Source organism: Thalassophryne amazonica, chromosome 15, assembly GCF_902500255.1.
Source record: "Thalassophryne amazonica chromosome 15, fThaAma1.1, whole genome shotgun sequence".
In the NCBI taxonomy this organism is placed as follows: Eukaryota; Metazoa; Chordata; class Actinopteri; order Batrachoidiformes; family Batrachoididae; genus Thalassophryne; species Thalassophryne amazonica.
This window is the reverse complement of record NC_047117.1, coordinates 14,337,214-14,361,377: the sequence shown is the minus strand read 5'-3', so window position 1 is coordinate 14,361,377 and position 24,164 is coordinate 14,337,214. Positions and strand designations below refer to the sequence as shown.

The window sequence follows — 24,164 nt, the reverse complement described above, 5'->3', positions numbered from 1 at the left end:
TTTAATGATTGATGTGCGCAAGTCAGACAAAGTAGCAGAATATGTATTGTGTGTCTGTGTGTGTATACACACTTAGAGTTTATAACTGCATTTTTGTCAAAGTCCCTGAAACAACAGAAACAGTGACCAGCATCCTCTTCTCAGGATACAAATGTTGGACAGCAGAGGGACTCAGCTGACCGGCTTCATGTTTTACTGCCTTATGTTTGCACTAACGTCCTCTCAATCACAACACTACAAACTTAGCCAGGTAATCGCTCTACATGCGTGTGAAGCTGGTGAGCCAGTTTATCACAACGTTAATCTATGACCTCAGTGCAAACATAATTCATGCTGAATTCCCACTGAATGCTTACTTCAGTGGGAATTTGGAACTCTGCTGACAATTTAAAAATTATTAAGAATAAATAAATGCCATCAGCATTCTGAGGGCACTGTAATCTCTGAGGATGCTCTGAGAAATGGGATGTGAGCCGCTCTCCTCAGTAACCCCTAACCTGCACATTTTTTCATCTTCTCCTGCTTTGCCAAAGCTGATTAGCTCATTCAGGTGTGTTGTGCTCCACCAATCAAGAACTACTAGACACCCAAATGAGCTAATCAGCTTTTAGCAGAGCAGGGAGGGATGTAAAATGTGCAGGTTCAGCGTCCCTGAGGACCAGAACTGAGAATCACAGTGTTAGAGGAATATGTTAGCAAGTGACACTAGTGACCTTCATCCTGATTAGAGAGTAAAGAAAACACTGTGAATCTCCAAACTGACCCCTCGTCCTATCACAGTCATTCAACACAGTCAGCTACCAGTGAGATCACAAAGGTGGTAAAAAAGCTGAGGGCAGAGAAACATCCATAGTCCAGCAGATCACAGAATATTTGCAGAGGAATCCTTCAAATCTGGTTACAAGCACCAAAGTTTGACTGTGTATACCTTTTGCTACATATTTTAGAAAAATAACATTAGCCATTTGAATTTTCAATAGGGGGCCAAGTAGGGGTCAATTGAAGAACTGCATAGGGGTCAAAAAATGTTCCAATCATATTAAAAGCTATACCACATTATGTGTCTGATCACAAAGATTACAAAAAGGTATAGTGTGGACTATCTGTGACTGAATGTTCTAGAGTTACGGGGTAAAAACAGCAAGCATGGTGACAAAGGTCACTTTCAGCTGGACAGGGGTCAAAAGTTAAAGCTGCTCTAATTATGGTAAAACATGTTGCAAATGACTGGTTGAGTTAGTAGGATTTTAAAAAGGAAAAGTTTGCACCATGTGTCATGCTTAGTTATCATGTTACAGGGTAACATATGTCACATGTCATAGAATCCAATGGACACTGACATTGTTTGACCTTTAGTTTGGAGACCAAACATTCAACACAGTCAGAACTATTCCATTTGTTAATCCTATTAGTTCAACCAATAATTTGCACCATGTTTTACCAAAACTGGAGCAACTTTAACTTTTGACCCCTGTACAAACTGAAACTGACCTTTGTCACCATTCTTGCTGTTTTTACCCCATAACTCCAGAAGTAGAGAGCTTGAATCTTCGACTGGACTGGGTTGCTTGACACAAGGACGTTTCGCTTCAAATCGCAGAAGCTTCCTCAGCTAAAATTCTTGCTCTGGTAGTCTGAATTCTGTCTTGACTCTTGTAGAGAAGAATAAACAGAAGCTACAAAAGCTGGAGTTTTAAACCTAACCAGACCCCTCCTAAGGAGAGGCAGACTGCTGCGGGCTAGTGACTAAACAATAGCGCTAATTAGCACCTATTGTCCTCTAGTTAGCACCCTCCTAATGATAGGGCAGCTGTCTCTCATAATGATGGAACGGACGCCTCTCCTGATGGCTCCCTTGACGACTCTCCTGATGACGTGAATGACTCATTACCATGAACAAAAGACTGAAACTGCTTTGACCTGAGTACCCCATAATCCCTAGTTATCACCCTAGTTACAGGATCCCTAGTACAAACAGAGCAATGTAGTGTACTATCAGATGTCAGGAAAACTGTAACGAACACTACATAGGTGAGACTAAGCAACCTTTACACAAAAGGCTATACTAGCACCAGAGAGGGCGCCAGTGGACCTCAGTATGCAGTTCATCTCCACCTTAAAGACACTAACCACACGTTTGAGGACAAGGAAGTTAAAATCTTAGCCGAGAGAAGAAATGGTTTGAGAGAGGGGTCAAGGAGGCATTCTATGTGAAACAGTTGAAACCCAGCCTTAACGGGGAGGGGGTCTGAGACACGCTTTGTCCCCTGTTTACAATGGGGTACTCAGGTCAAAGCAGTTTCAGTCTTTTGTTCATGGTAATGAGTCATTCACGTCATCAGGAGTCGTCAAGGGAGCCATCAGGAGAGGCTCCGTCCATCATTAGGAGACAGCTGCCCTGTCATTAGGAGGGTGCTAACTAGAGCACAATAGGTGCTAATTAGCGCTATTGTTTAGTCACTAGCCTAGCAGTCTGCCTCTCCTAGGAGGGGTCTGGTTAGGTTTAAAACTCCAGCTTTTGTACTTCTGTTTATTCTTCTCTACAAGAGTCAAGACAGAATCAGACTACCAGAGCAAGAATTTTAGCTGAGGAAGCTTCTGTGATTTGAAGCGAAACGTCCTTGTGTCAAGCAACCCAGTCCAGTCGAAGATTCAAGCTCTCTACTTCTGGAGTTATGGGGTAAAAACAGCAAGCATGGTGACAAAGGTCACTTTCAGTTTGTACAGGGGTCAAAAGTTAAAGTTGCTCCAATTATGGTAAAACATGGTGCAAATTATTGGTTGAACTAATAGGATTAACAAATGGAATAGTTCTGACTGTGTTGAATGTTTGGTCTCCAAACTAAAGGTCAAACAATGTCAGTGTCCATTGGATTCTATGACATGTGACATATGTTACCCTGTAACATGATAACTAGCATGACACATGGTGCAAACTTTTCCTTTTAAAATCCTACTAACTCAACCAGTCATTTGCAACATGTTTTACCATAATTAGAGCAGCTTTAACTTTTGACCCTGTCCAGCTGAAAGTGACCTTTGTCACCATGCTTGCTGTTTTTACCCCGTAACTCTAGAACATTCAGTCACAGATAGTCCAAACTATACCTTTTGTAATCTTTGTGATCAGACACATAATGTGGTATAGCTTTTAATATGATTGGAACATTTTGACCCCTATGCAGTTCTTCAATTGACCCCTACTTGGCCCCCTATTGAAAATTCAAATGGCTAATGTTATTTTTCTAAAATATGTAGCAAAAGGTATACACAGTCAAACTTTGGTGCTTGTAACCAGATTTGAAGGATTCCTCTGCAAATATTCTGTGATCTGCTGGACTATGGATGTTCCTGCCCTCAGCTTTTTTACCACCTTTGTGATCTCACTGGTAGCTGACTGTGTTGAATGACTGTGATAGGACGAGGGGTCAGTTGGAGATTCACAGTGTTTTCTTTACTCTCAATCAGGATGAAGGTCACTAGTGTCACTTGCTAACATATCCTCTAACACTGTGATTCTCAGTTCTGGTCCTCAGGGACGCTGAACCTGCACATTTACATCCCTCCCTGCTCTGCTAAAAGCTGATTAGCTCATTTGGGTGTCTAGTAGTTCTTGATTGGTGGAGCACAACACCTGAATGAGCTAATCAGCTTTGGCAAAGCAGGAGAAGATGAAAAAATGTGCAGGTTAGGGGTTACTGAGGAGAGCGGCTCACATCCCATTTCTCAGAGCATCCTCAGAGATTACAGTGCCCTCAGAATGCTGATGGCATTTATTTATTCTTAATAATTTTTAAATTGTCAGCAGAGTTCCAAATTCCCACTGAAGTAAGCATTCAGTGGGAATTCAGCATGAATTATGTTTGCACTGAGGTCATAGATTAACGTTGTGATAAACTGGCTCACCAGCTTCACACGCATGTAGAGCGATTACTGGCTAAGTTTGTAGTGTTGTGATTGAGAGGACGTTAGTGCAAACATAAGGCAGTAAAACATGAAGCCGGTCAGCTGAGTCCTCTGCTGTCCAACATTTGTATCCTGAGAAGAGGATGCTGGTCACTGTTTCTGTGTTTCAGGGACTTTGACAAAAATGCAGTTATAAACTCTAAGTGTGTATACACACACAGACACACAAACATATTCTGCTACTTTGTCTGACTTGGCACATCAATCATTAAATTTACTGCAGTATTCGTGGTGTGTGTGTGTGTGGGCATGCAGGACCATCTCATGGTTGGTTCCAGCGTTCTAAGGTGTTACAGATCCAGGCATGTTTACGGATGGGGAATGGGCCAACAGGTCCGGCCTGGGACATCTGGCTGACAAATTTTTCACCAAACTTAACAGCACTGTGTCAGTTTGGCCACGCCTCCAACAGCTCACACAGGTACACAACACACACACACACACACACACCCACAGTCTCACACAGAATCTTTGCTTTTTTTTATTGCCGAAACAGTTTAGTAACAATAATGATGATTATAATATGAACAGTTGTTATCATTTTGTAATTAATTTAGTAATGAACAATGTCATAATTACTTACAATTAGAATTATAACTGAGGCTGCTGAGCAGAAGGCTCTGTGGGACATAGTCTGGGGGCCAATTCTGTTATTGGAAAGTCAGCTAATGGCTCTCGCAGACAACCTGTATAGCATCTTTAATGCACTCTTATAGATGTGTTCTAGGTAGGTTGTCACCTCTTAACAGGGCTTGAGAGTAATACTTTGACTGTTACAACACAGGATGCACCAGTTAAAGTATTCACAGCACTTCATTTTTTCCACATTTTGTTATGTTACAACCTTATTCCAAAATGGATGAAATTCTTTTTTTTTTCCTCAAAATTACACACAATACTCCATAATGGCAATGTGAAAATGTTTTTTTGGGGTTTTTTTTTTTTAGATTTTTACAGATTTATTAAAAATAAAAAAAAACCCTAAGAAATCACACGTACATAAGTATTCACAGCCTTTGCCGTGAAACTCAGAATTGAGTTCAGGTGCATCCTGTTTCCACTGATCGTCCTTCAGATGTTTCTACAGCTTAATTGGAGTCCACCTGGGGTAAATTCATTTGATTGGACATGATTTGGAAAAGCACACCTGTCTACATATACGGGCTCAGACAGGCTTGTCAACGAGGCACAATATGGGGAAGGTACAGAAACATTTCTGCGCGCTTCAAAGGTCTCAATGAGCACAGTGGCCTACTGGCCTCTATCATCCTTAAATGGAAGATGTTTGGATCCACCAGGATCTTCTAGAGCTGGCCACCTGTCTAAAATGAGTGACCAGGGATGAAGGGCCTTAGTCATGGAGGTAACCAAGAACTGATGGTCACTCTGTCAGAGCTCCAGTATTCCTCTGCGGAGCGAGGAGAACCTTCCAGAAGATCAACCATCTCTGCAGCAATCCCCAATCAGGCCTACATGGTAGAGTGACCAGAAGGAAGCCACTCCTTAATAAAAGGCACATGGCAGCCCATCGGAATTTGCCAAAAGGCACTGAATGACTCTCAGACTATGAGAAACAAATTCTGTGGTCTGATGAGATAAAGATTAAACTCTTGGCATGAATGCAGGTGTCATGTTTGGAGGAAACCAGGCACATCCTACAGTGAAGTATGGTGGTGGCAGCATCATGGTGTGGGGATGTTTTTCAGTGGCAGGAACTGGGAGACTAGTCAGGATTGAGGGAAAGATGAATGCAGTAATGTACAGAGACATCCTGGATGAAAACCTGTTCCAAAGCACTCTTGACCTTAGACTGGGGCGACGGTTCATCTTTCAGCAGGACAATGACCCAAAACACACAGCCAAGATATCAAAGGAGTGGCTTCAGGACACTCTGTGAATGTCCTTGCGTGGCCCAGACCTGAACCCGATTCAACATCTCTGGAGAGATCTGAAAATGGCTGTGCATCAACGCCCCATCCAACCTGATGGAGCTTGAGAGGTGCTGCAAGAGGGATAGACAAAACTGTCCAAAGATAGGTGCACCAAGCTTATGGCATCATATTCAGAAGACTTGCAGCTGTAATTGCTGCCAATTGTAGCTGGCACATACTAAGTAGTCATCTAGTTTACATCTTGAACCACAGAACCTGTCCAGGCCCGTTGTGTGGGTTTAAGGACAGTGACAGAAACTGTGTGTGTGTGTGTGTGTGTGTGTGTGGGTGTGTGTGTGTGTGTGTGTGTGTGTGTGTGTGTGTGTGTGTGTGTGTGTGTGTGTGTTGTGTGTGTGTGTGTGTGTGTGTGTGTGGTGTGTGTGTGTGTGTGTGTGTAGAAGATGACAGCTATTTTGCACTGGGACATGGATGTCCTCATTGAACTTGGTCCAAGAACTTGATAATTACTAAGAGTATTAAAGACAACAAACAGGATTCTACGAACCTTTGTTAAGAGTGAAGTTAAAATTAAATATTTGTAAATGCATCTATGTCAGTCATATGCTAATTCCACATACTCCAGCAGGACGTTACTGTTGTTAGTCTCAGTTGATCATTGCATATAAAAAACTAAGACTGGTAGATGTATCTGTTTCTTAGAACCAGCATTTAAATTTATCCTACGAGATGTGGTCCATAAAAATGCCCTAAATTCTTAGCAATGTTTGCCTAATGTTTCTTTATGTAACCTTTGTGCTTTAAGCTTCAAACACCATATCAACTTTAAAATTTAATGCATTGCAGCTGTGTGATTTTTAACCAGATTGTCTGATCGACTTCACACTACAGTATCCAGCCCAATGAGTCTGTGTAGGACTGTCCGTCACTCTCTCATTCTCTTTCTTTGTGCCTGTCTTTCTTCATGTGTTTCTCTGTCTCTCCCATTCTGTCTTTTTCTTCTGTCAATCCATTTCTCTGTCTCTTCCAGTCTGTTGTCCGTCTGTCTTTGTCTTTTTCCTGTCTCTATCTCTCTGTCTCTTTGCCTGTTTTTTTTTTCTCTCACTCTCTCTCCATGTGTGTGGTTCTCTTCTTTCTCCATTTTTCTGATATCTGTGAAAAATTGAGCAATGACCAATGTGCAGTTGTCAGCACATTGTGTGACGCCCTTTGGTTTTGGGCTGAGTGGAAATAACATAAAATGACCTCTGGTGCTGCACACTCATGCGTTTGTTTATTTCACTTTGACTCTGTCCGTTTTCCTCTTGTGTTTCTGTAGCTGAGCTGGCGGCGATATCCAGCAAACATACGATCTGAAACCTGTCCAGCTGCACAGAATTCTCACTCAGTACCAGCTCACTGCAGAGATCGGACCTGTGGCAGCATGGCAGCCCAGCAGTGAGGACGAGGCTTACATATACAGAACAGGTAAATGCCTGTGCCAGTGTGTGACCTTTAGCCTCTTGGTATGTACTACCCTGTATTTATCACAATTATATATTTAATAGCCAAGTGGCCTCTGTGTGCGTGTGTGCATGTGTATGGCTTCAGTCACGCAGAAACTGGGGAGAGCTGCCATTTGCCATTTGATATGTTTATGTGTTTTGGGTCAAGGATGAACACTGCAAAAACGGAAAGTGATAGGACAAATATTTTTGGAGAAATTAGCAATTTTAGCTAACCAGTAAACAAGATGCTGTGCTGCAATGCATCATGGGAGTTCAGGGTTTTAAATGTTGTTATTGTGGTTCATTAGTTTAAACAGTGTTGTGAGTGGTGGTGTTTTGTGTTTTTGTAGTTCAGTTGGTTTAGTCAGTTTAGTTAGTTTAGTTTTGTTGCTGGTACTATAAGTGGTTTGCTGGTACTACTGTGTTTGATGTCTTCCGCCACCATCTCTGTGTCTAAAATTAGAAGCATGCATGGGCATGTTGAAGCACTGTGCGTCCTGTGCGCAGAGCTGTGATGTCCAGTGAAGACTATGTGTGGTCCACCTGTTACACATGGAGACAGTTATTCTTAAAGAATAAACCACAAATGAAGTTAAATATGCCAAACCTTTAGAATGATTACTTCGTAAAATTGATGTATTACTATTATTATTCTAGTAATAAATACATTTAAGAAGTAATTCATTCTAAATGTTTAACATGGGGGGTGGCCAAGTGATTAGTGTGCTTGGTTTCAGTGCGGAAGGTTCCCGGTTCAAACCCCACCCCTGCCGCATTTCTCCATGTAATGTGGAGTTGCGTCAGGAAGGGCATTCGATGTAAAACTTGTGCCAGTTCAACATGCAGATCCACCTCAGATTTGCTGTGGCCACCCTGAGTGCAAAACAAGGGAGCAGCCAAAGGGTCTTACTTTTTATTACTATATTATTCTGTGCAGCCTATGTGCCCAAACAGCAGTTTTACAAATGCTGTAAGTCAACGGCAAGGTTTCACACTCAAAGTGCAGGTGCTGTCAGCGTTCCTTTTGACAAATGATATCATGTATGCAAACATCACCTATTTGCATGTTCCCTCTCAGAATGTTGCATATTCAGGTAGACAAACATAAATTGCTTATTCTTAAAGGCCAACGTGCTAAATGGACATTGACAGATGTTGTCCTTGTTGCACACTCTTAGTAACTCAGCCTGCAGGGGTATTTCAAGTGCAGTGGTGTTTGCGCACGTCTTTACACACTCAGACCTTCAGGAAATCAGATGTTGTAGGTGAGTTTTGAACATTGCACTGATCGCACCACATGCAAACATGTTCATGGGGTTCCGGCTTTAGGTCACGGGGTGGTGGGTGCTGTGGCCTGTTGATTCCTGACTGCTGAAACTGCTTGATGACATTTAGATATAAGCGCCATAGCTGTAAAACGGTTGCACATTGTGTATGCGTGTGTGTGTTCAGTGGACCTCCTGGAGAGTTTTGAGAACCACCCCCCTATCGTGTTGCCCAGTGCTGGCTTCAGAGTGGACCTGGACAGCGAGTGCGTAGAAGACAGCATCTACAGACAGCTGCTACATTCGCACTTCCTCTGGGGGCTGCGCACCAAGATGCAAACACACTGTAGCGCGCCAGCTGTGCACACACACTCTAACGGAACCAATACAGCGGACTGGCCAGAGGTTCAGGTTAGAAAAGATGCTCACACGTTAGTATTAAACACAACCATGTACTTCAGCATATCGTTGTGACTTCTTCATAATCCCATAAATGAAAGACAAAAGCCTTCTCACCAAACCACACATATGCACACATGAAAACCTAGACATGGTTAAATCATGGTTAATTGATTAGTCTTTAGGCTGTCTAATTAGTGGGAACAGCTGACTAGACCATAATCCCCGCTCTTACTGCACCTCGTACACTGAGAAGTGTATATACATTCTCCCATACGTCTAAATGGTATGGTTGAGTCAGTTAGAATAAAGATGTATTTATACATTGTGCTGATGTGTTGCTTGTACGACTAAGCACTGAAAGCAGATGAAAGCAGAAGACAATTCAAATGCTCAAGGTAGTCTAGAGGTTTTCACAAGTTCTTTTGATCTGACAGTCAAAGACCTGAACCAGTTGGACACAAATATTAGTCAGTCTATATGGGACTGGGTCAGTTCAGGTTGTTGCCACACAAATGAAAATGTTCTGTGCATCCAGGACTGTGGGAAACTGATGTCTTCTTCGTGTGCTATCATTTGCATTTTCTCTACAATGTTACATAGAGTGGATGAGTTCATGAGGCATCAGTCAAAAAAATAAAATAATGTCCTGTTTTTGTCTCATTCCACACAGAGAGAGTTGTTGGCCCCAGTCCACAGCAGTCCCCGCACTGGGAGTACTGGAGATGAGGTAACAGCAGACACGTGTGAGGAGAGGGTACGGGACAGATCCTCCGGCCAATTGCATTGCAATCGAGAAGGAATGGTGCCACCCACCATCCTAGAACAGCAAATCCAGATCCTTCTTGCCTCTTGACCCCTCCCAATACCCCACTGTACCCAGAGGGAGGTGGAGGTCCTGGTTCCATCATAGGCTCCAATACCCAGACTAACGGCTGCTCTGGCAGAACTGTGGCAGAATGTAAAAAGGCCAACGGACTCATCGCCAATGGACTCGAGGGTAAGATGAGGACAGAATAATAGAAACACCTGCTTAGTGGAATGAATTAAATACATTTTCTTTACATCATTCGACCATGAAGCTGTGACTAGAGTAGGAACAGGCAAACGAGTTTTACATAGACTCCAATCCCAGCTGATGACATTTATACACCTTCACATTGGTCATGGTGTCTTGGTGGCTTCCCTCACCAGGTTTCACTCTTGGATTTTGACACGTAGCTGTAACATGTTGCGATACACAGATTAAAAAAAGAAGCACTTTGCCATCATCCAAATATATAAGGACCCAACTGTCAAATTTTAATGATGAATTGTTAAAGTTCTACATTCATCATGCAGAACCTGATCGGGCTGATGGTAAAGAGGAAATGAGGAGCCAAGGAAAACATTTGTGTAGAATTTTAACATCAGCCAGAACAAATGTTTTCTTGGCTCCTCATTTCCTCTTTACCATCAGCCCGATCAGGTTCTGCATGATGAATGTAGAACTTTAAACAATTCATCATTAAAATTTGACAGTTGGGTCCTTATATATTTGGATGATGGCAAAGTGCTTCTTTTTTTAATCTGTGTATCGCAACATGTTACAGCTACGTGTCAAAATCCAAGAGTGAAACCTGGTGAGGGAAGCCACCAAGACACCATGACCAATGTGAAGGGTGTATAAATGTCATCAGCTGGGATTGGAGTCTATGTAAAAATCGTTTGCCTGTTCCTACTCTAGTCACAGCTTCATGGTCGAATGATGTAAAGAAAATGTATTTAATTCATTCCACTAAGCAGGTGTTTCTATTATTCTGTCCTCATCTTACCCTCGAGTCCATTGGCGATGAGTCCGTTGGCCTTTTTACATTCTGCCACAGTTCTGCCAGAGCAGCCGTTAGTCTGGGTATTGGAGCCTATGATGGAACCAGGACCTCCACCTCCCTCTGGGTACAGTGGGGTATTGGGAGGGGTCAAGAGGCAAGAAGGATCTGGATTTGCTGTTCTAGGATGGTGGGTGGCACCATTCCTTCTCAGATTGCAATGCAATTGGCCGGAGGATCTGTCCCGTACCCTCTCCTCACACGTGTCTGCTGTTACCTCATCTCCAGTACTCCCAGTGCGGGGACTGCTGTGGACTGGGGCCAACAACTCTCTCTGTGTGGAATGAGACAAAAACAGGACATTATTTTATTTTTTTGACTGATGCCTCATGAACTCATCCACTCTATGTAACATTGTAGAGAAAATGCAAATGATAGCACACGAAGAAGACATCAGTTTTCCCACAGTCCTGGATGCACAGAACATTTTCATTTGTGTGGCAACAACCTGAACTGACCCAGTCCCATATAGACTGACTAATATTTGTGTCCAACTGGTTCAGGTCTTTGACTGTCAGATCAAAAGAACTTGTGAAAACCTCTAGACTACCTTGAGCATTTGAATTGTCTTCTGCTTTCATCTGCTTTCAGTGCTTAGTCGTACAAGCAACACATCAGCACAATGTATAAATACATCTTTATTCTAACTGACTCAACCATACCATTTAGACGTATGGGAGAATGTATATACACTTCTCAGTGTACGAGGGTGCAGTAAGAGCGGGGATTATGGTCTAGTCAGCTGTTCCCACTAATTAGACAGCCTAAAGACTAATCAGATTAACCATGATTTAACCATGTCTAGGTTTTCATGTGTGCATATGTGTGGTTTGGTGAGAAGGCTTTTGTCTTTCATTTATGGGATTATGAAGAAGTCACAACGATATGCTGAAGTACATGGTTGTGTTTAATACTAACGTGTGAGCATCTTTTCTAACCTGAACCTCTGGCCAGTCCGCTGTATTGGTTCCGTTAGAGTGTGTGTGCACAGCTGGCGCGCTACAGTGTGTTTGCATCTTGGTGCGCAGCCCCCAGAGGAAGTGGCGAATGTAGAGCAGCTGTCTGTAGATGCTGTCTTCTACGCACTCGCTGTCCAGGTCCACTCTGAAGCCAGCACTGGGCAACACGATAGGGGGGTGGTTCTCAAAACTCTCCAGGAGGTCCACTGAACACACACACGCATACACAATGTGCAACCGTTTTACAGCTATGGCGCTTATATCTAAATGTCATCAAGCAGTTTCAGCAGTCAGGAATCAACAGGCCACAGCACCCACCACCCCGTGACCTAAAGCCGGAACCCCATGAACATGTTTGCATGTGGTGCGATCAGTGCAATGTTCAAACTCACCTACAACATCTGATTTCCTGAAGGTCTGAGTGTGTAAAGACGTGCGCAAACACCACTGCACTTGGAAATACCCCTGCAGGCTGAGTTACTAAGAGTGTGCAACAAGGACAACATCTGTCAATGTCCATTTAGCACGTTGGCCTTTAAGAATAAGCAATTTATTGTTTGTCTACCTGAATATGCAACATTCTGAGAGGGAACATGCAAATAGGTGATGTTTGCATACATGATATCATTTGTCAAAAGGAACGCTGACAGCACCTGCACTTTGAGAGTGTGAAACCTTGCCGTTGACTTACAGCATTTGTAAAACTGCTGTTTGGGCACATAGGCTGCACAGAATAATAATAGTAATAAAAAGTAAGACCCTTTGGCTGCTCCCTTGTTTGCACTCAGGGTGGCCACAGCAAATCTGAGGTGGATCTGCATGTTGAACTGGCACAAGTTTTACATCGAATGCCCTTCCTGACGCAACTCCACATTACATGGAGAAATGCGGCAGGGGTGGGGTTTGAACCGGGAACCTTCCGCACTGAAACCAAGCACACTAATCACTTGGCCACCCCCCATGTTAAAACATTTAGAATGAATTACTTCTTAAAATGTATTTATTACTAGAATAATAATAGTAATACATCAATTTTACGAAGTAATTCATTCTAAAGGTTTGGCATATTTAACTTCATTTTGTGGTTTATTCTTTAAGAATAACTGTCTCCATGTGTAACAGGTGGACCACACATAGAGTCTTCACTGGACATCACAGCTCTGCGCACAGGACGCACAGTGCTTCAACATGCCCATGCATGCTTCTAATTTTAGACACAGAGATGGTGGCGGAAGACATCAAACACAGTAGTACCAGCAAACCACTTATAGTACCAGCAACAAAACTAAACTAACTAAACTGACTAAACCAACTGAACTACAAAAACACAAAACACCACCACTCACAACACTGTTAAACTAATGAACCACAATAACAACATTTAAAACCCTGAACTCCCATGATGCATTGCAGCACAGCATCCATTGTTTACTGGTTAGCTAAAATTGCTAATTTCTCCAAAAATATTTGTCCTATCAACTTTCCGTTTTTGCAGTGTTCATCCTTGACCCAAAACACATAAACATATCAAATGGCAAATGGCAGCTCTCCCCAGTTTCTGCGTGACTGAAGCCATACACATGCACACACACATGCACACAGAGGCCACTTGGCTATTATAATATAGATAATTGGTGATAAATACAGGGTAGTACATACCAAGAGGCTAAAGGTCACACACTGGCACAGGCATTTACCTGTTCTGTATATGTAAGCCTCGTCCTCACTGCTGGGCTGCCATGCTGCCACAGGTCCGATCTCTGCAGTGAGCTGGTACTGAGTGAGAATTCTGTGCAGCTGGACAGGTTTCAGAGTCGTATGTTTGCTGGATATCGCTCGCCAGCTCAGCTACAGAAACACAAGAGGAAAACGGACAGAGTCAAAGTGAAATAAACAAACGCATGAGTGTGCAGCACCAGAGGTCATTTTATGTTATTTCCACTCAGCCCAAAACCAAAGGGCGTCACACAATGTGCTGACAACTGCACATTGGTCATTGCTCAATTTTTCACAGATATCAGAAAAATGGAGAAAGAAAGAAAGAACCACACACATGGAGAGAGAGTGAGAGAAAAAAAAAACAGGCAAAGAGACAGAGAGATAGAGACAGGAAAAAGACAAAGACAGACGGACAAACAGACTGGAAGAGACAGAGAAATGGATTGACAGAAGAAAAAGACAGAATGGGAGAGACAGAGAAACACATGAAGAAAGACAGGCACAAAGAAAGAGAATGAGAGAGTGACGGACAGTCCTACACAGACTCATTGGGCTGGATACTGTAGTGTGAAGTCGATCAGACAATCTGGTTAAAAATCACACAGCTGCAATGCATTAAATTTTAAAGTTGATATGGTGTTTGAAGCTTAAAGCACAAAGGTTACATAAAGAAACATTAGGCAAACATTGCTAAGAATTTAGGGCATTTTTATGGACCACATCTCGTAGGATAAATTTAAATGCTGGTTCTAAGAAACAGATACATCTACCAGTCTTAGTTTTTTAATATGCAATGATCAACTGAGACTAACAACAGTAACGTCCTGCTGGAGTATGTGGAATTAGCAATATGACATGACATAGATGCATTTACAAATATTTAATTTTAACTTCACTCTTAACAAAGGTTCGTAGAATCCTGTTTGTTGTCTTTAATACTCTTAGTAATTATCAAGTTCTTGGACCAAGTTCAATGAGGACATCCATGTCCCAGTGCAAAATAGCTGTCATCTTCTACACACACACACACACACACACACACACACACACACACACACACACACACACACACACACACACACACACACACACACACACACACACACACACACACACACACACACACACACACACACACACACACACACACACAGTTTCTGTCACTGTCCTTAAACCCACACAACGGGCCTGGACAGGTTCTGTGGTTCAAAGATGTAGAACTAGATGACTACTTAGTATGTGCCAGCTACAATTGGCAGCAATTACAGCTGCAAGTCTTCTTGAATATGATGCCATAAGCTTGGTGCACCTATCTTTGGACAGTTTTGTCTATCCCTCTTTGCAGCACCTCTCAAGCTCCATCAGGTTGGATGGGGAGCGTTGATGCACAGCCATTTTCAGATCTCTCCAGAGATGTTGAATCGGGTTCAGGTCTGGGCCACGCAAGGACATTCACAGAGTTGTCCTGAAGCCACTCCTTTGATATCTTGGCTGTGTGTTTTGGGTCATTGTCCTGCTGAAAGATGAACCGTCGCCCCAGTCTAAGGTCAAGAGTGCTTTGGAACAGGTTTTCATCCAGGATGTCTCTGTACATTACTGCATTCATCTTTCCCTCAATCCTGACTAGTCTCCCAGTTCCTGCCACTGAAAAACATCCCCACACCATGATGCTGCCACCACCATACTTCACTGTAGGGATGGTGCCTGGTTTCCTCCAAACATGACACCTGGCATTCATGCCAAAGAGTTTAATCTTTATCTCATCAGACCACAGAATTTTGTTTCTCATAGTCTGAGAGTCATTCAGGTGCCTTTTGGCAAATTCCAGATGGGCTGCCATGTGCCTTTTATTAAGGAGTGGCTTCCTTCTGGTCACTCTACCATGTAGGCCTGATTGGTGGATTGCTGCAGAGATGGTTGATCTTCTGGAAGGTTCTCCTCGCTCCGCAGAGGAATACTGGAGCTCTGACAGAGTGACCATCCAGTTCTTGGTTACCTCCATGACTAAGGCCCTTCATCCCTGGTCACTCATTTTAGACAGGTGGCCAGCTCTAAGAAGAGTCCTGGTGGATCCAAACATCTTCCATTTAAGGATGATAGAGGCCAGTAGGCCACTGTGCTCATTGAGACCTTTGAAGCAGCAGAAATGTTTCTGTACCTTCCCCAGATTTGTGCCTCGTGACAAGCCTGTCTGAGCCCGTATATGTAGACAGGTGTGTGCTTTTCCAAATCATGTCCAATCAAATGAATTTACCCCAGGTGGACTCCAATTAAGCTGTAGAAACATCTGAAGGACGATCAGTGGAAACAGGATGCACCTGAACTCAATTCTGAGTTTCACGGCAAAGGCTGTGAATACTTATGTACGTGTGATTTCTTAGGGTTTTTTTTTATTTTTAATAAATCTGTAAAAATCTAAAAAAAAAAACCCCAAAAAAACATTTTCACATTGCCATTATGGAGTATTGTGTGTAATTTTGAGGAAAAAAAAAAGAATTTCATCCATTTTGGAATAAGGTTGTAACATAACAAAATGTGGAAAAAATGAAGTGCTGTGAATACTTTAACTGGTGCATCCTGTGTTGTAACAGTCAAAGTATTACTCTCAAGCCCTGTTAAGAGGTGACAACCTACCTAGAACACATCTATAAGAGTGCATTAAAGATGCTATACAGGTTGTCTGCGAGAGCCATTAGCTGACTTTCCAATAACAGAATTGGCCCCCAGACTATGTCCCACAGAGCCTTCTGCTCAGCAGCCTCAGTTATAATTCTAATTGTAAGTAATTATGACATTGTTCATTACTAAATTAATTACAAAAATGATAACAACTGTTCATATTATAATCATCATTATTGTTACTAAACTGTTTCGGCAATAAAAAAAAGCAAAGATTCTGTGTGAGACTGTGTGTGTGTGTGTGTGTGTGTGTGTGTGTTACCTGTGTGAGCTGTTGGGAGGGCGTGGCCAAAACTGACACAGTGCTGTTAAGTTTGGTGAAAAATTTGTCAGCCAGATGTCCCAGGCCGGACCTGTTGGCCCATTCCATAACCATCCGTAAACATGCCTGGATCTGTAACACCTTAGAACGCTGGAACCAACCATGAGATGGTCCTGCATGCCCACACACACACACACACACACGAATACTGCAGTAAATTTAATGATTGATGTGCGCAAGTCAGACAAAGTAGCAGAATATGTATTGTGTGTCTGTGTGTGTATACACACTTAGAGTTTATAACTGCATTTTTGTCAAAGTCCCTGAAACAACAGAAACAGTGACCAGCATCCTCTTCTCAGGATACAAATGTTGGACAGCAGAGGGACTCAGCTGACCGGCTTCATGTTTTACTGCCTTATGTTTGCACTAACGTCCTCTCAATCACAACACTACAAACTTAGCCAGGTAATCGCTCTACATGCGTGTGAAGCTGGTGAGCCAGTTTATCACAACGTTAATCTATGACCTCAGTGCAAACATAATTCATGCTGAATTCCCACTGAATGCTTACTTCAGTGGGAATTTGGAACTCTGCTGACAATTTAAAAATTATTAAGAATAAATAAATGCCATCAGCATTCTGAGGGCACTGTAATCTCTGAGGATGCTCTGAGAAATGGGATGTGAGCCGCTCTCCTCAGTAACCCCTAACCTGCACATTTTTTCATCTTCTCCTGCTTTGCCAAAGCTGATTAGCTCATTCAGGTGTGTTGTGCTCCACCAATCAAGAACTACTAGACACCCAAATGAGCTAATCAGCTTTTAGCAGAGCAGGGAGGGATGTAAAATGTGCAGGTTCAGCGTCCCTGAGGACCAGAACTGAGAATCACAGTGTTAGAGGAATATGTTAGCAAGTGACACTAGTGACCTTCATCCTGATTAGAGAGTAAAGAAAACACTGTGAATCTCCAAACTGACCCCTCGTCCTATCACAGTCATTCAACACAGTCAGCTACCAGTGAGATCACAAAGGTGGTAAAAAAGCTGAGGGCAGAGAAACATCCATAGTCCAGCAGATCACAGAATATTTGCAGAGGAATCCTTCAAATCTGGTTACAAGCACCAAAGTTTGACTGTGTATACCTTTTGCTACATATTTTAGAAAAATAACATTAGCCATTTGAATTTTCAATAGGGGGCCAAGTAGGGGTCAATTGAAGAACTGCATAGGGGTCAAAAAATGTTCCAATCATATTAAAAGCTATACCACATTATGTGTCTGATCACAAAGATTACAAAAAGGTATAGTTTGGACTATCTGTGACTGAATGTTCTAGAGTTACGGGGTAAAAACAGCAAGCATGGTGACAAAGGTCACTTTCAGCTGGACAGGGGTCAAAAGTTAAAGCTGCTCTAATTATGGTAAAACATGTTGCAAATGACTGGTTGAGTTAGTAGGATTTTAAAAAGGAAAAGTTTGCACCATGTGTCATGCTTAGTTATCATGTTACAGGGTAACATATGTCACATGTCATAGAATCCAATGGACACTGACATTGTTTGACCTTTAGTTTGGAGACCAAACATTCAACACAGTCAGAACTATTCCATTTGTTAATCCTATTAGTTCAACCAATAATTTGCACCATGTTTTACCAAAACTGGAGCAACTTTAACTTTTGACCCCTGTACAAACTGAAACTGACCTTTGTCACCATTCTTGCTGTTTTTACCCCATAACTCCAGAAGTAGAGAGCTTGAATCTTCGACTGGACTGGGTTGCTTGACACAAGGACGTTTCGCTTCAAATCGCAGAAGCTTCCTCAGCTAAAATTCTTGCTCTGGTAGTCTGAATTCTGTCTTGACTCTTGTAGAGAAGAATAAACAGAAGCTACAAAAGCTGGAGTTTTAAACCTAACCAGACCCCTCCTAAGGAGAGGCAGACTGCTGCGGGCTAGTGACTAAACAATAGCGCTAATTAGCACCTATTGTCCTCTAGTTAGCACCCTCCTAATGATAGGGCAGCTGTCTCTCATAATGATGGAACGGACGCCTCTCCTGATGGCTCCCTTGACGACTCTCCTGATGACGTGAATGACTCATTACCATGAACAAAAGACTGAAACTGCTTTGACCTGAGTACCCCATTGTAAACAGGGGACAAAGCGTGTCTCAGACCCCCTCCCCGGTTAAGGCTGGGTTTCAACTGTTTCACATAGAATGCCTCCTTGACCCCTCTCTCAAACCATTTCTTCTCTCTGGCTAAGATTTTAACTTCCTTGTCCTCAAATGTGTGGTTAGTGTCTTTAAGGTGGAGATGAACTGCATACTGAGGTCCACTGGCGCCCTCTCTGTGGTGCTAGTATAGCCTTTTGTGTAAAGGTTGCTTAGTCTCACCTATGTAGTGTTCGTTACAATTTTCCTGACATCTGATAGAGTACACTACATTGCTCTGTTTGTAACTAGGGATCCTGTCCTTAGGGTGAACTAATTTCTGTCTCAAGGTGTTAACCGGTTTAAAGTAAACTGGGATTTTGTGTTGTAGTTTTTCCCCTACTCCTGCTAAATAAGGGAGAGACACTCCTCTTCTTCCTGTCTCTCCCTTATTTAGCAGGAGTAGGGGAAAAACTACAGAGGATCTTCAGACAGCACCGGTAGAGCAAATATGTTGATCATAAAGCCTTTGAATGAGTTGATCAGGCTGCTGTGTTGGACATCATGAGAATTTGTGGGATCCACGATAAGTTGCTGGTCATGCTGCTGTTCATCAGGAATGTGTTCTGATTTCCATTCGGTTCACTAATTGCATGGACTGGGTGTTGGGTAGAGTTGTGAAGTGCAGCAACTTAGCAAGGAGTTTTACTGATCTTGACTTTGCAGATTATGGTGTTATCTTTGCGGAATCAATAGATGCCCTGATTGCATCACTTGAAAAACTAGGTGAGAAGTCTGGGATGGAGAATGTCCTGGATCAATACCAAGATTCAGACTTTCAATGACTTACAAAACTCAGCCATCAGAAGTATATCCGTTTGCGGTGAAAGTACCAAATTTCTAGGAACTAGGGAGTCACTCGTCTCAGCAGTGACATTCCAGTGTTTGAGTTTGTTGTTTGTGCCGCTACGTCGTGTTGGGAGCCTTATACCAGTGTGCAGATTTTCCCTCTTTTTGGCTACGTCGTGTTGCGCCATGCTAAGCTAAGCTGCCATGTGCGGGTCACTGGCGAGCCTCGCTGTGGAAGCCGCTTCTGTGATCATGGATTCGGACAGAACATGACGAGGAGTGACCGCTGTTAACAAGAGAGCCGTGACGTGGACGAGCTTCCAGCAGTGTGTGTTATTGGCCAAACTGAGCTAAACCGATAGCTAAGTTCAGCTACGCTACCAGGAGACCCGGCAAGTCTGGAGAAGACTGATGGAGAAACACTGTTTTTCTGTGGACAAAAGACCCATGGCAGAACAATAATTCTACATGGCTCTGTCTGTGTGTGAGCACAGCAATAGTGAAATCTGAGAGACCACTTTCACAGTATATAATCATGATTATTCTGTCTTATTGACATGTATGTAATGGATATTCCCTTTAATGTATGCACTTGACAGAATGTTGTCCCAGAATGCTGTTCCAGCACAGAGGCTGCGCATAATTAAAAAAAACCAAACAAAAACCAAACAAATACATAAATAAATTAAAAAAAAAAACATTAACTGTAAATGTCATACAAATTTAGGAAGTTAACGGTTTATTTCACTGTCTCCTGTGTGCTGGCTCTGGGGGTTGGTAAGGTTAGACCTTACTTGTGTTTAGAGCCTTGAGGCAACTTTGTTTTGATATGGCGCTATATAAATTAAAATAAATTGAAAAAATATATATTTCATGTTTTTTCATTCTTTAAAAAAAAAATGTCCCCATGCGTTACAGGTGGACCCCCCCACGCACGCACGCACACACACACACACACACACACACACACACACATCGAATGGGACATCATGGCTGTGCGTAGAGGAGGCACAGTGCTTCAACACTGTCCTGCGCTAGCAATTACAAACAAACAATCTGATTTTTCAGACATTTGATTATTGTTCCATCTATGGTATTTAAGTAAACTGGTGAGTAATTATGCTACGTTCTGCTGATGGAATGCACAAAAAACTATTTAAACAGTTAACTGCATGTTAATCAGGCCCCAAGTCTTTGAGGTCCTGATGTTTCCTGTCTTACACTATGGTTGTGAAACCTGGACACTAACTTGTGACCTGAATTGATGACGATTTCTCTGGAATTAGGGGATCTTCAGGTACCACTGGAGTGACTTTATGTCCAACAAATAGTTACTTAGGGAAATGCAGATGAAGCATAGTACTTGCATTGGGAGGGAATGTCAGCTCCAACACTTTGGCCATGTGGCACATTTCTCTGAGCATGATCCTATTGTATAGGTACCTCAGTGTTGAGGAATGATTACTTTCAGAAGGTTGGATTATACTGGTTGTCTACCCGGAGGTTGCCATCCAGGACCCAGGACAGTTCCATAGCGTGGTGATATGATAATGCATGTTCACAGACCTGGCCTGACCTCTCAAAGCCCAAAGACACAGCTTGTCCAAAATCAAGACGTTAATTGTTTGATGACAAGTTGTTAAAAAAAAAAAAAAAAAACTTTGCCATTTAAATCAATTTAAATGTTCATATCTGTTTTGAGTTAGTTTAAATCTTGTAAGAAGAGACTCACTTTAAACCAGTCCAATCTTGGTGTTCACAATTTTCTTTTACCAAAACATCAAGTCTAGGCTTGCATCTCAGATGTACCTTTTGGCAAATTGTAGCTGGACTTTCAGGTCTTTTTAAAGAAAATAATCCTCTATACCACTTCATCATGAAACTGTATAACTGGTGGTGCAAAATGCAAAACTTGCACTATGCACAATTCTCCAATCACAGCCAGAGAAGTCTATAACTTCTTCTGAGTTCTCTGAGTGTCTTGGTGTCTTTCCTCACTGTTCTTGCACAGTCACTTAATTTTTGAGAACTGTCTACTCCACACAGATTTACCATAGAGTGCCATACTGTTTGTATTTCTTCATAATTTATGTAAATAAATTCCAAGACATATTCAGTGTCTTGGAAATTTTCATGCATCCATCCCCTGACTTGTGTGAAGAAAACTGGCAATAAAGCTGATTATTTACAGGTATTATACCAAAGGGGCCCATTACCTATGCAACTATCATCTTTTATGAATTTATATCAAGTTGTAGAAATTTGTTTTCAGTTTAAGGAATATAAATTTCCAAATTTTTATGCTGAGAAACCTGATTTACTTTTTGTATTTGAAACGGCATAAATAAATTAAAATGCATGAAATACCAAGAGGCCAAATACTTTTGCAAGCAACTGTATTTCTATTTAACCACATTAAAGTCAAATGTCACTGTTACGAGCTCAAAATAAAATATCTGGTTTTGAAGATATTTCAAGCATTTTAAAAACAGAACAAACCATTATTTAAAATAAAATCAGTCAAATCATTTTACCTCAGCTCAACCAGAAAATGTCAAAATTTGATGTTGATAAATAACTTGAAATAATTAATCAATTATCAAAATAATTGATTATTTTGATAGTGATCCACTAATTTTTTGTGGACTTGTCTGGATCACTCAAATGTTGTTCTTACCTATGACCATATTTAAACATGATAACACAAAATTTCTCATTTCGATGACACACACATTTACATACGTATGTATTATTGTATTATACCATTATGTATTTTGTGTACGCGTCCTTGGCAAATTTGTAGAATGCCCAAATAAATCTTGAGATAGTCGGCCATATGCTTTGGCTGTGCCCTCCCCTAATAGGCTTATGTCTTGTCATACAGTAATCTATGTGTGAGGCACAGCAGACCAGACGTCTCTTACCTTCTGAACAAACGTGTCATAATGCTTCACAGCAGCAAACGTGCACATACACACGCAAACTCACCTACAAACACACAAACATCATCTGCTATGCTTTCCAACGAAAATAAACCAAACATCAAAGAGTTGCTATCACCTATAATCTGTTTACAGAATGCACAACATCACAGCAAACAAATCCATCAGAGTGGCTGCAGCATATTTCTGCACATACACTCAACAAAAATATAAACACAACACTTTTGGTTTTACTCCCATTTTGTATGAGATGAACTCAAAGATCTAAAACTTTTTCCACATACACAATATCACCATTTCCCTCAAATATTGTTCACAAACCAGTCTAAATCTGTGACAGTGAGCACTTCTCCTTTGCTGAGATAATCCATCCCACCTCACAGGTGTGCCATATCAAGATGCTGATTAGACACCATGATTAGTGCACAGGTGTGCCTTAGACTGCCCACAATAAAAGGCCACTCTGAAAGGTGCAGTTTTATCACACAGCACAATGCCACAGATGTCGCAAGATTTGAGGGAGCGTGCAATTGGCATGCTGACAGCAGGAATGTCAACCAGAGCTGTTGCTCGTGTATTGAATGTTCATGTCTCTACCATAAGCAGTCTCCAAAGGCTTTTCAGAGAAGCTGGCAGTACATCCAACCAGCCTCACAACCGCAGACCACGTGTAACCACACCAGCCCAGGACGTCCACATCCAGCATGTTCACCTCCAAGATCGTCTGAGACCAGCCACTCGGACAGCTGCTGAAACAATCGGTTTGCATAACCAAAGAATTTCTGCACAAACTGTCAGAAACCATCTCAGGGAAGCTCATCTGCATGCTCGTCGTCCTCATCGGGGTCTCGACCTGACTCCAGTTCGTTGTCGTAACCAAATTGAGTGGGCAAATGCTCACATTCGCTGGCGTTTGGCACGTTGGAGAGGTGTTCTCTTCACGGATGAATCCTGGTTCACACTGTTCAGGGCAGATGGCAGACAGCGTGTGTGGCGTCATGTGGGTGAGCGGTTTTCTGATGTCAATGTTGTGGATCGAGTGGCCCATGGTGGCGGTGGGGTTATGGTATGGGCAGGCGTCTGTTATGGACGAAGAACACAGGTGCATTTTATTGATTGCATTTTGAATGCACAGAGATACCGTGATGAGATCCTGAGGCCCATTGTTGTGCCATACATCCAAGAACATCACTTCATGTTGCAGCAGGATAATGCACGGCCCCATGTTGCAAGGATCTGTACACAATTCTTGGAAGCTGAAAATGTCCCAGTTCTTGCATGGCCGGCATACTCACCGGACATGTCACCCATTGAGCATGTTTGGGATGCTGTGGACCGGCGTATACAACAGCATGTACCAGTTCCTGCCAATATCCAGCAACTTCGCACAGCCATTGAAGAGGAGTGGACCAACATTCCACAGGCCACAATTGACAACCTGATCAACTCTATGCGAAGGAGATGTGTTGCACTGCATGAGGCAAATGGTGGTCATACCAGATACTGACTGGTATCCCCCCCCCAATAAAACAAAACTGCACCTTTCAGAGTGGCCTTTTATTGTGGACAGTCTAAGGCACACCTGTGCACTAATCATGGTGTCTAATCAGCATCTTGATATGGCACACCTGTGAGGTGGGATGGATTATCTCAGCAAAGGAGAAGTGCTCACTATCACAGATTTAGACTGGTTTGTGAACAATATTTGAGGGAAATGGTGATA

At 42.3% G+C, this 24,164-nt stretch overlaps 1 protein-coding gene across 3 annotated transcripts in view; it reads right to left on the bottom strand.

Annotated features, from left to right (window-relative positions):
- The window catches only part of radil (Ras association and DIL domains), an 83,250-nt gene that overhangs the window by 11,750 nt on the left and 47,336 nt on the right, over positions 1-24,164 (bottom strand). For 2 of the 3 annotated variants that reach the window (XM_034187719.1, XM_034187720.1), the window contains 4 exons: positions 16,494-16,666; positions 13,531-13,681; positions 11,813-12,039; positions 10,794-11,148 (listed from right to left, as the gene is read on the bottom strand). In XM_034187719.1, coding sequence (XP_034043610.1) covers positions 10,801-11,148; positions 11,813-12,039; positions 13,531-13,681; positions 16,494-16,666 — 899 coding nt within the window. In that variant the 3' untranslated portion in view covers positions 10,794-10,800. Of the gene's footprint in view, positions 1-10,793; positions 11,149-11,812; positions 12,040-13,530; positions 13,682-16,493; positions 16,667-24,164 lie in introns of those variants that run through there. The other variant, XM_034187721.1, reaches the window with a different exon arrangement.